Raw genomic sequence first — 13,390 nt, 5'->3', positions numbered from 1 at the left:
CTGTACTATCTAGGGTAATCCATTACATCTTACAGGGGCCGCAACAGAATCCAGGAATGAATTCTGGGCAATGAATATAGAACTGAGCATATATTATCTCTGCATCTTGTGGGTCATGCGGGTGGTGTTACCATGACAAAAACAGCAAAGGGTTCTGAGAGGTTTACATGAGGTGCCTGCCAAGAATTTTCTGGATGAAAGCTGTAGCTCGTAGTGATGTCTAGTAGCTTGGAAAGAGTTGTTAAGCACTGTTCCCAATGTCAGCTGCATCAAGAAACTCCAGCACAGACCCCCTTGCACCAGAAGAACCTACACTTTGGAACTCCCTGCCTACTGAGATCAAGTAGGTGTCTACACGGTATTCTTTTAGAACCTGCTAAGAACATTCTTGTTTAGACAAGCCTACCCAGATGCTTGGACGCGGGTGGCACTATGGGTTAAACCACAGAGCCTAGGACTTGCCGATCAGAAGGTCGACGGTTCGAATCCCCATGACAGGGTGAGCTCCCGTTGCTCGGTCCCTGCTCCTGCCAACGTAGCAGTTCGAAAGCACGTCAGAGTACAAGTAAATAAATAGGTACCGCTCCGGCAGGAAGGTAAACAGAATTTCTATGCGCTGCTCTGGTTCGCCAGAAGCGGCTTAGTCATGCTGGCCACATGACCTGGAAGCTGTATGCCGGCTCCCTTGGCCAATAAAGCGAGATGAGCACCGCAACCCCAGAGTCGGTCACGACTAGACCTAATGGTCAGGGGTCCCTTTACCTTTACCCAGATGCTTAGGAAGTTGAAGTAATTCTAATCTGCTTTAGTATTTTAACTTTTGAATGATTTAATGTATTGTTGTGATTTTTTCCTTGATTTTATTGTTTTATCATTTTGTAAACCGCTTTGAGGTTTTCTACAATCAAGTGGTGTATAGATTTTATGAAATAAATAACAAGTAATTTTGCATTTAGACTATGCTGGCCCCTATTTTAGGGAAGATGATTTTTTCACAGAGGCTCATTCAAAATGTGGAGAATGTTTTGGCCCTCCAGATGTTGCTGAACTACATTTCCCATCATCCTTCACCATTGGGCATTCAAACATCCTGTCCCCCAGCTTCAAATGACCTTGTTGAAAGAGCAGAAAGGGATTTTAAAGAAGTACAAGACAATGCCACAAATCATCATAGAATTCTGGACCTGGTTGTTCAGGGCTGTTCATAAAAACTGTTCATAAAAGTCAGAGACACCAGTGACAGACAGATGACTCTAGAGGAGATGCCCACTCCTGAGGAGAAGTGTGAGCCAGTGAGAGAGCAAAGAGCTCTTATGTTATTTTAAGGACTGTGTCTGAGTTGTAAAGTAAGGGTGGAGCAATGTTGTAATTAGTTATAATAGTTAAATATTGTCTCTTAGTTATTATGCCTTGGAGCTGAGACTCCACCCTTTACTTCTTCTGAAATTACTTTACCTTTCCTATGTAGTTGTATATTAGCTTCTTGTTCTGTGCCTACTATGTGATTAACCTTGATTTCTGTTAAATAAATAATTTAACTGTTGTATCGCTGAATGATGAGACCACCAGAGCTGGTCCCCCCTCCATCTGGGTCATTTACTAAGTGAGGTTACCAGGGCCTTCAGCATGACTTCACCATCAGTCTTCAGCCTGCCTGACTACAGCTTCCCTCCATCCCGACTGCTTGTAGTTCAAAACTTCTAATTCCTTGTAGGTGAGTTGGCAAGAGGAGAAGAGATGGCGAGGTCCTTTGCATTGGGCTGGGTTGTACCCCACACATAGTGCAAACAGAATGGGCTCTTTGTTGGATTCAGGTGCCAATCACAAAGACTGGCTTTTAAAAATACTTGTCATCCAATGGATATCTGATGGTGTACAACAGCCATAAAATTATTCAAAGTGCAAATACAATAAAATTACTTCCTAGTAATTTACAGACTGAGAGGAAACAAAAGGCTATAGAAACCAAAAGCAGACTGAGGTGATATAATTGTTTAAAATTCCATGCCAAATAAAAATGTCTTAAGTAGGGATACATAATAATTCATAAACATGCTGATTTTTTTTTTAAAAAAAGGGTTTTCCTAATTAATATGCAAATTGGAGCATAGGGACTCATTGGATTTCACACTTCTCTGAATTTTGCAATGTAGTTCTCAGCTTTAGAAGTGTATACAAAAATGTGTATAGGGAGGGGATGCATACCAAAATGAGTATTTTGGGACAAAATGCTTACAAAAATACAATTTAAGGAAGTGTATACAATTTAAACACAGCTTTTGTGTGGTTTAAAAGAACAATTTGCAGAAAACAAAACAGAATGGAAACAAAACAAAACTGAATAGATGTGAAACTGACAACAAACATGCCAGGCAAGCTTTTGCTATAATGATACCTGGTGACTGACAGATGGGTTTATTTATTTATTCATTTTATTTTATATTTCTACAATTTATATACCGCTTAATTACAATGGTCTCTAAGCAGTGTACAAGGAATACAATCTAATGAAAATAAATATTAGTTAAAACAATTAAATCAGAGTCTGATGGATTGAGCGGATGAAATCAATAGGGGGTTCAACGGTCAAGAAGGCGATTTCTGTATGTGCTGTAGAGGAAATTGAGAGGCAGATGGGATTAACAACCTGGGAAGGTATCCCATCTAGGAGAAAGAAGCTCTGATCCTAAGCCTTCTGTCTTGTGGGATATATTTGGGAGAAGAGAAGGCAAGAAGAAACCCTACACAAATCCCGAGTGGAGTCCCTAAGATGGTTGGGTGGCACCTTGTATGCCTCCTTCTAGCAACTCTCGGAGCCAAGCATGTGTCAAACATATGACTCTGCTTTCTTTTGGACCACATCAGTGAGGCCAAGAGGAGGGTGTCATTCTCTGGGCAGCCTAGGACCTCCATACACTTCCTAGGCTTGTACACTATGGAAGGTCACTTCAGTACTGGTAACACAGAAGTTTGACACTCCCCCCCCCCAACTGCCTGGAGGCACACTCCATTGTTTCTTGAGACAGAAAGATACCAGCAGTAGTTGCCAGAAATTCAACTGGGACCTCAACTGGAAAGGAGTTACATAAAATTGGACCTACAATACTGAACACACTGCTCCTGGTGAATATGAGCTGTGTATCTGAGCCATGGGAGACTACTAACTGACTCCCCCCAATGACCTCAAATAAATACAAGAAGCCTGAAGCTGGCCCAGTAGTACATGAGCAGCTAGTGAAAACATTTCAGCACAGAAGTAGGGTGCTGGTAGCAGTCTGTCCCCACCAACAGTTTAGCCTATGATGTTTACACTAGCTGTAGTGTCTGAACCAGACATAGAGCATATTGCAGTCATTGAGTCTTGAGGTTGCCAATGCATGAATCACCATCTATCCTTGTCCCACCCACCTGTCAAAATTGGCCCCTTGGGGGATGGAATGTCCAAACAGGATTGAACTCCCCAGAGGAGCACCCCTACAGGGTTCAGAGGAACTCACTAGTGCTCTCAAACTAGGCAGGGTTGTACTCCGTATGCATCAGCATATGGAGTTCACTCTTGCTTTCTAAAGGTTGGCCAATCCAGCTGCATCTTTACCTCCCCCCACACCTGGTGTGACATCTGATGTCAAGTGAGAGGCAGGTGGCTGTGGTATGGGAAAATGCCCTCATGGGCCAAATGGAAAAGCCTAGTTGGCGGGTGGTAATCCCAATGTAATCCAGCTACATTTCCAGAACAAGGGTAAATGTTGCCAGGCTATCTCTGCCCTGAAACAGCCAAAGCTAACCAGTTGGTCAAAGCTAGTAGAAGGCACTCTGTTGCACCAAGTCTACCTGATCCTCATGTGACATTGTCAAACCAAGGAGCACCTCCATGCTACATACCTGCTACTTCTAGGAGACTGCTTATCCAGAAGCAGAAGAATTCTAATCCGCCAGACCTGAGAGCCACCTTCCCATATATTTAGAATTCAGTTTTGGTTTATTGACCCTCATCCTGTCAAGGTAGATCTTAAGAGGTCTTCTCCTTCTGTTGAATGTGCTTTGGATCACTTCCTTGAGTTTTCTGGAACTCATGTTCTGCAGACGCCATAATGTGCTGCACCCTATTAGCATACAGTGGTGCCTCGCAAGACGAAATTAATCTGTTCCGCGAGTCTCTTCGTCTTGCGGTTTTTTCGTCTTGCAAAGCACGGCTATTAGTGGCTTAGCGGCTATTAACGGCTTAGCGGCTTTAAGAAAAAGAAAAAAAACTCTCAAGAACTCGCAAGACGTTTCGTCTTGCGAAGCAAGCCCATAGAGAAATTCGTCTAGCGAAGTGACGCAGAAACCGAAAAACCCTTTCGTCTTGCGCGTTTTTCGTTTTGCGAGGCATTTGTCTTGTGGGGCACCACTGTACTTTAGTTTGGATTACGTGGCATAATTTGTGAGAGGTTGAACTTGTGGGTTCCTGTCTCGGGAATGGGATCCTAGTTTGGATGTCTAGTTTAGATTCCGCCTTTCCCCTTAAACTCAGCAAGTTCAATTTAATGTTGAAATTATGATTCAGGTATGTTAACATTGTCAGGGAATTGTGTACAGTAATTACATTTGTCTGCAATCTCCAAACTACCCTCTGCTGTAGCATTTTCCCCCAACCTCAAAATAATGTGGTATAAATTCCATTTAAACATGTTCATTACCCTTTGTGTTTGTAGCTCTTATTTCATTGGACCCCTGGTTTGGAAAATATAATAATGCTAGATTAAATGTATGGCTGCACAAATAAACTTCTTGTATGCATTAGCCAGCTTTAAACTTACAACCCAACACTACTACATTCACATATTTCAGTAGATATACGAACGGAGTTACATTGGTGTCTTATGAAAATTGCAAACACATGTGTGTTCAGAGAGAGAGATTCACACACACACACACACACACACACACACACACACACAGAGAGAGACACACACACACTTTCACTTGTGCTCTGGGGCATATATGCATGCATGTTTGTGGAGTTTTTGTAGGATCTGTCTGTATCCTCAGGTATGTGCATCTTTCTTTCCTTCTTGTGCAGTTCAGGCATATTTACAACAACCATAATTCCTCACCAGATTTCTGCCATCTATTAAAGCTAGTAGGGGCACATATGAATGTGAATATCTATTAAAACTAGCAGATTAAGATCCAAAGAGATTCAAGATATCTTTAATCGTCTTCAGATATGATTGCTGTAAATGGTACCTGTATATTACAAGGTAGCATTCTGTAAAATGTACAATTTTGTTATTCACTGCAAACACAACTTATGTAATTATGCACCTTGTTACTCATTTGTAACAAAGTCCTTTTTCATAATTTGTGATAAAATTGTTTCAAAACTATTCTTTTTGTTATAGAGGCAAATTTGTGTATTCACTCATATCTCTACATGTTATTTGTTGTATATGCTAAAAATGTTTAAAACAATCTATCATTTGTATCAGCGTTTGTAATCTGAATAACAAATAAGCATTTAAGTATGGAATTGCATTCATACATTCACTTGGCTATCTATGTTTCAGTTTCACAAAAGGTTTTGTTTGTTTTTTAACCAGCGGAGCATAGATAGCTGTGAAGCTATCTATTTGAAAAATTTAATGGCTTCTTTGTTTCTACAAAGTTAAAAATCATGAGATTGCAAAATAAATTATTCTGAAGTCTGTTTTGTCTTAAATTTCTTTTTATTTGAATATGTTAAAATGATCCCTTTAGATATTTGCAAAGCTCTGCTTTTTATAGATTGGTCTCAATGTTAAATTGAAGATAAAAAAAACCTAGACTTTTGGTTGTTGTTGCTAGATTTATTAGCTCTTTGTTTTCCATGCAGCTAACGTGGTTAAATGTCAAGAGGCTACATGTTTAAACAATGACTGATTTCACTATATATTTTTATTTGATTTCGCAATTCAAAGGAAAGAAGCACGCTGATAAGCACAATGGCAGCATAACTGCAGGTTTAACTTTTCTTTCTTTTCTTTCTTTCTTAAAAAAAAAAAATGCTTTCTGCTACTAAATACCAGGAATCATGATAATTGCACTAGACATGTTTGTGTGCCTTTTCTCTGACTTAGATACAGAACACTCTTTGATTTTTGGAATATGAAAGTCTGTGGCTGGCTGCACACGAGCCAGCAAGTGTGCCTTCACAAAAACACACTTTACCGTGCCACATCTCAGCTACACTGTAGTCCTACCCAGGGTCATTACAGTATACACTTTCCATATTTCTAACAAACATGAAAATGAACAGGAGAGGAAGTAGATAAAGAAAGAATAACTGAAGCCTGGTAGGGGTATACAACATGAACAGACGAGGCTCCGTGCTAGCCTTTGGAATACTTAAAAGCCCCTGCCCATTTGCTCCTCAATGCCTGCCTTTGATTATCAGAGCCATATAAAGAGAAAACTTAAACAACTAGTACATTGAAACAATGATTTGGTATAAATCCAGAGTTAATTGTTTTTCAAGTGATGTTTAAACCAATGCCAGTGCAAGGCAAAAGTATCTGGCCTATTGCCAGCACTGTTGTAAAGCATATTAGCTCAGATGAGAAGTACTTCAAGTTAGAGTCAGAGAGTGAGAGAGAGCAGGAGCGACACGGTTCCCTGTGCTTAGACTCTGCTCAGTTATATCCTCCTCCTTGCTGGGACTAGCTGGATACATGCATACTCAGATCTGTTAGCCAGAAAACATGGGTTTTGCCCTATTTCAAGCTGATTTCTGCTCTTTTTTCAGGTGGATTGCCAGCTGCTGATTTTTCTTCTAACACCCTACCAAGATATAGCACCCTCTCTGCCACTAACAATGACCATGACCCTTCACACAAAAACCTCCAGTGTCGCTTTACTGCACCAGATACAAGGCAATGAACTAGAGCCTCTCAGCAGACCTCAGCTGAAGATTCCTCTGGAGCGGCCGATTAGTGAAATGTATGTGGACAGCAGCAAAACTGGAGTTTTCAACTACCCAGAAGGTGCCGCTTATGATTTTTCCACTACTGCTCCAGTGTACAGCTCACCCAGCCTCAGTTATGCCCCTACGACAGAGTCATTTGGGTCCAGCAACTTGGGAGGATTTCATTCTTTGAATAATGTTCCTCCGAGCCCTGTTGTGTTCTTACAGACGGCACCTCAACTTTCACCTTTCATTCATCACCCCAGCCAGCAGGTACCTTACTACCTTGAGAACGAACCGAACAGCTTTGCAATGAGAGAAGCAGCCCCAACAGCCTTCTACAGGTAAGTCATGCCACTGATTTATTTGAAAAAGAGCAGGTGTATAAAACAGTGTTTAAAGCAGGGAGGGAGAGCGAGAGAGAGAAGCGTAATTTCTTTCTTTCTGGGGAGTTATGCCATCAGAATTGTTGAGTCACCGCTGAATTATTCGACTCGGCGATAGTGTGGTGTAAATCAAAATGTCTGTTGTGATGTTTGGGTAATTGTTGCTGTGTACGCTAGAAGCGAAATGCATATGAAAAACAAGTTGGGCTGCCTTGGGGAGGGAAAACAACCCTGAAGCCCAAAATAGTGAGCTAGGACAGGACATAACGAAACGCTAGCAAATTCAGATGGAAGAGCAGCTATAATGCAAGAGTTTTTTGAATTATACCAATCTGTTCCTTCTATACGTTTACATGTTTGAACGTTAAGTCTGTGGATAGAAAGATTTTTCCACGTCTGCCCTTACTCTGCATCAATTGACTTTTATATGAAGTGTTCAGAAAATTAGAGGCTTGCCCTTCCAAATAATTGTGATTAACTTAAAGATGGTTCTTCAGTCATAAAGAAGCTTTTAGAAAGTGCACCTAAGGCCACGGAGGGGAAATAAGGTAGTCCTAACAATACTTGTGTGCGCACACTCAGTCAATGGTGTGTTTTAAAAGATCGGCTTCTCAGATGTTTTTTCTCTGTAACTTGTAGTACACTAAGAGAAGTATCAGAGCTGATAAGATTTTTTTAAAAAAAAAAATCCTTCCCTTTCGGAGAATGAGGGGGAGTAGCATACACTGGCGCTTTAATAGGCCTGCATCTATAAAGAGATTTTAGGGCTCTTTGAACTTGCTGGGGGAATGTGGCTGGTACAATGGTGACAGAAATCATAAAAGCATGAAACAGAAAGTATTGCTTAACTCTCCCACCAACTATACAATTTATTGTGTTGACTTTCTTTGAATCAAGTACAACTTGCACGCACATGCATCATGAGTAATGAAACCAGAGAGGGACTGAAACACCACTTATTATTATTATTGCAAATAATACTCTAAGATGCACCTCTTCTGCATTTGTGATCACATTTGGGGATCTGTTCCAAGAATATTGGGAGCATAATTCTGTAAAATAGTTTGCTGCATTGACGTGAATCTATGTTAATCAATGTGCTCTCTGCTCTACTTGAGATTTCCTTGCTGGTTCCTAGAAATCCAAGGATGCCTGAGCAGCAAACAGACTGTAAAACCAGAAGTAATAATTCATGCAATATTTATAATTTGTTATCTGCCATACTTACACCTTCAAACACAGAACCTATTGCTGGATTTTAGCCATGGCATGTGTTTTGGTTATGTATTGCCACAGAAGCCCAAAGTCACGCGCCAAAGTCTTGCTGAGCCTGTTTTAAACACACAAACACACATGTTCCATGAGACATAAAAACAGATAACTTTGAACTGTTGGGGGAAAGTGCTGTTTAGTTACAACAGTGCAAAAGAGATTAGAACAAGTGCACAACCAACATGGAACCACTGTGGGCTCCTTTAGAAGAAGGGGCAGGATGGAAATTTAATGATAAATAGATAAAAAGAAGGAAATGGAACATAAATTGACCTAGCAGGTTCCTAATACATTCCTCTAGTGGAGATTAAAAAGGCCACCCACTAGGCCGACTAGGGCATGAGATGCTGCTGAGTATGCAACCTGCCACATATCAGCATGAAGAATGTGCTGTCTGGAAGATGTTGGTCGCCTAAACTGGAAAATAACAACTTTATACTAAATTCAGGTAGGTAGCCGTGTTGGTCTGACGCAGTCGAAATACATAAAAAATTGTCCAGTAGCACCTTAGAGACCAACTAAGTTTGTTCTGGGTATAAGCTTTCATGTGCATGCACACTTCTTCAGATATATACTTCTTCAGGTGTACACTTCTTCAGATATACATTTCTGAAGAAGTGTGCATGCACATGAAAGCTTATACCCAGAACAAACTTAGCTGGTCTCTAAGGTGCTACTGGACAATTTTTTATTTATTTTGAGCTTTATACTAAGCCACAGAATAGTGACAACAAAAGTAGTTCTTGAGGAATAGCCATGCATTACACAACTATACACAAAGTTATTTGCAATTGATTTCTCTTGGTGTTTTGTGAAAGCTCCAATGATTATGATTCCATTTAGACAAAATCATTTTCATAGTACTTCATATATATATATATATATATATATATATATATATATATATATATATATATATAGACAGAGAGAGAGAGAGAGAGAGAGAAATAGAGATATTGCTAAAAACTCAGACATAAAGACTACAGGGTTTTTTTCAGTCATGGAGTGAATGAAGCTGCCACACAGCTCCTGCTTTCTGTGTTTACTATATTGCTTAACATGACTTCAGTAGAATTAGATAATGGTTCACTAAGGCTAGTATGGTTTGGCTTCTTTAGCCTCTGTTCCACTAGACTTGAGAGAAAATAAAATATTTAATTTTCAACTGTGTTATCTTGTAGAGTTCATGGTGGAATATAATTTTTCATTGTGGCCTTAAGGTGGCATTTAAGTTACGATGGAACATTTAATTTTTCTATGGATTGCCCAAATGAGGTGATATCAGCATTCAAAAAAGAATTGGAGGTATATTTTGGCTAGTGTTATTCTTCTTTCTCTTTAGACTTTTCGGAGGAGCTGTATTCTGGAAAATACAGTGTGTTTGGTAGTATGCCTTTCTTTTTGTCCAAAAACCTTTCAAGCATTTTACACTCTTTTTTTCACTGTGTTTTAAAAATAAAATGTTACTTCTACTTTTAAAATATTGCTCTATTGCAAAATTTTATTACTGTGCTTTAACAGACACTGTAATAGTAGAAATACTCTTCACTTGATATTATAAAAATAGCATTTTAAAAGATTAGTAGCCGCATCTATATACACTTTAAATTTTAATGCATGTTGAAATTCTACATATGCTTACTCAGAATTTGGTCCCGTTGAGTTGCGTAAACATTACTGATACGGAAGAATGCATAGGCTTGCAGCCTCTTCATATTTTAAACACACTGTTTAAAAACTCCCTATAATTTTTTCAGCTATAAATGATCAAAAATATTGAATTAAATTTTTAATTGCTTAAAAGAATTGCTTATGGTATTTAAGTTTGTGGTTAGGTCTCTTACAAGTTAACAAACCGTCAGTGGTCTGGACTCTTTTCGTATATTTTTCTAACACTACAATGTAGATTTATTTCCATTTGTGACTCAGCCCGCAAGTAAGTCTTACTGAACCACTTAGTTTATCAGTGGCTGTAAATATGTAAACAATTGAGTGAGACTTCTGAGTAGGCATGCATAGGTTTGTATTGCTACTCTCTAGTGTTTAAGATGTTATAATGTTCAAGACGTTAACTATGCTTACTTGGAAGTAAGTTCCATTAGTTTTAATGGAAGAATTCTTTAGATTGCAGCGTTATATGCTAAATTCTCATACAGTTTCAATCTCCTTACTAAAAGCATCCCCCTAGGAATATTTTTTTTTACATAAAAAAAATCTGTACACAGGGAGTTGAAGCTAAGATACTGTAACTTTTAGCTAGTTAAGGACTGAGTTGGCACTTGAAATTGTTGTTTGACTGAGCCCTGCATGGCAGGCACTGAGTAACAAAGCAGGCAATTTAGCATTGCGTAGAGCTGTAAAGAAGATGATTTCAGTTGCCACCACTTAGCCCTAAACAGCACTAGAAGTTTACTATGGTAACTGAATGCTCACGAATGACCGCGGAAGGAAAGGTTAGAGTAAATTCATTCATTCTTTCATACTAAAAGCACTGTTTGTGGCAAATACATTTTTAGTTTTATTACTGGGATGCCTTTTGGTACGCATTGCGATAAGCTCATCAGCCGTTTCCAGCCTGGCATTCTGAACTGCAACCCCCATTATTTATGCTGGTAAAGCTGATAGGAATTGGAGCCTTAAGACATCTGAAGGGCATTCAGTTGGGCAGGACTGGGATATAGCCTTGTGAAAAATGAGGGTACAGTTCTTGCAAATATGATTTTACAACATGTCCCAGCTGTAGATATATAATAATCTGATTTACATATTTGCCTGATGTGTGTGCCATGTGCAAAGGGAACATCTGATGTATTGCCACCCTCCTGAAATTTTTCTGTGAGCAGAAATTGCTTCTTTGAAGCTTGCAATTACATCTTTGCTCTGATAATTGGCAAGGATGGTGTTGATCAATATAGTTGAATGTTGCTTTTAAAGTTTCCCTGTGTTTAGAGTACTAGAAACGGTTCTGCTGAAGTTTGTTCCTGGCTGCAGCAAAGCAAAGAGTAGTCTGGCTTCCACGAGGGCATGGCTTTCCTCCCCTGCTTGCACAATCTGAATGAAAGTGGAGGAAGAAGCAATAAGAATAAACTATTTTCAGTTCAGATAATGGGCGCTTTCATTGACATGCTTCATTTTATTTCCAATTAGAATCCCCCTTCTCTCCTCATTCTTGTCAGTGCCATTATAGCTCATTGTTATTGTAAAGACTGAGGACTGGTGTTACTCTTTGAACTTTACATTCAGGAGAGCAGGCACAGAAATACAGAGCATTCATGGCCAATAGCTTTCCTCTGCTAGGGTCCTCACCTCACCTCTGCCACTCGGTAGCTTTCCATTGCTCCCTGATCCCTGGAACTCATGGGTGCTATTGTATGTCACCCCAATGTTCAAGCAGTGCGAGATTCCAGGGATTCCAGGTCCTTTCCCTGGGTTCGTGTTTCCTTTTGGACAATGAGGCAGAGTGGAGACTGTGGTGTCTTTATGATATATGGTTTATTTACACACCTATACAACCTGACCCTACAGTGGAGGGGTTCACAGCATTAACACACCAAAAGGGTCTTGTTTCTCCCATAGCCACAGCCTTGGATTCAAACAGACATTAGACATTGCTCTGTCTCTCTCTACTCCCAGCTTGCTTCTTTACATCTGGCCCACGTCACTACAACTTTCAACTCTTACATTTGTCTTTTTCTAACTACCAGCCCCACCCATTTGTCGCCTCACACAGATCCGTTTCCTTTGTTTCCCCATCACCCAGGCAATCACCTCACCAGGAAGCTAGCCTGGCTTATATTCTAACACTTGCAGGATCCAGGGGTTAGATGGGTCTCTGCATACAACCTACTTCCTCTACCCAACACAAACAAGTGTCTGCTCCACATCTCCCCACGTTTGGACTGGCAGACTACTTGTCTGCCCTATACTGCTGCTAGTGGTATTTTTAGCTGATTGCCCAAACCTTTCTTTACATCCAGTGTCTATCCTTTCAACGATGCGCTTGCAACTCTCTCTGAGCAGCATGAGGAGCATGTTAGAGATGGGGGCGAAGTAGAGAAGACCTTCTTTTGTAATCCAGCAGAATTGCGACTGGAAAGCTCAGCGTGACTGAATGTGCTCATGCTGTTAAAGCAGCCCAAATGCTTCTGTATCCGGCTGAGCTAAATAGCCACTTATAAAAACCCTTCAGTGCTCACAGTAACAGGTTAGAATAACTTCTCTGCCTATTTATGCATTGCCAGATTGAGAAGAGTCTGATATAGAAGTTACATCTTCTGGCCTGGGTGTTGACCTTGATCTCAGCTGGCAATTATTAAAATCCTTGTTGCCTTGCACTCTAATGTCACCTTTAAGCCTTTGCTAGCCATCTGTCAAACAATACACAAGTTTTTCACACTACACTGTTGAGTCCTTGCACACTGATTGAGTCCACTGGTATAGGCAGTCTGTAGCTGATACCCCAGCTGAAAAAAGTAACAGAAGATATTATTACTAATTAATTATCATTGCTCAGGGGAAGAAGAAAGCTATTATTATGGATCCACTTTACTAGAAGCAGTGAAAAGAGTGGGTACACTGTGTGCTCTCTGGTGGCTCTCTTACAGTTGTAGTGTAGCGTGTCAACACCGGTTAAACTGCTAGTGAAATAATGAAAAAATGAAGCATGCTATTTATGTGTTTTAGAATATATTCAGTTCTGTTTTGGAAATTATTTGCTTTGGGCGCTATAAACTGGTAGAAGATTAATAGTTGGCTTATCATCTGTTTTTAAAAGCATTTTTTTTATTCTTATGAACATGATCCAGTTTCT

The 13,390-nt window shown here is 39.9% G+C and overlaps 1 protein-coding gene across 6 annotated transcripts in view; it reads left to right on the top strand.

The window, feature by feature from the left end:
- Positions 1 to 13,390, top strand: part of ESR1 (estrogen receptor 1) — a 195,081-nt gene that overhangs the window by 80,054 nt on the left and 101,637 nt on the right. For 5 of the 6 annotated variants that reach the window (XM_081905168.1, XM_081905166.1, XM_081905167.1 and 2 more), the window contains one exon: positions 6,764 to 7,266. In XM_081905168.1, coding sequence (XP_081761294.1) covers positions 6,833 to 7,266 — 434 coding nt within the window. In that variant the 5' untranslated portion in view covers positions 6,764 to 6,832. Of the gene's footprint in view, positions 1 to 6,763; positions 7,267 to 13,390 lie in introns of those variants that run through there. The other variant, XM_081905171.1, reaches the window with a different exon arrangement.

The sequence above is a fragment of the Podarcis melisellensis genome (assembly GCF_964234715.1).
Source record: "Podarcis melisellensis genome assembly, chromosome: 3".
NCBI lineage: Eukaryota > Metazoa > Chordata > Lepidosauria > Squamata > Lacertidae > Podarcis > Podarcis melisellensis.
This window is presented reverse-complemented; position numbering and strand designations above follow the sequence as displayed.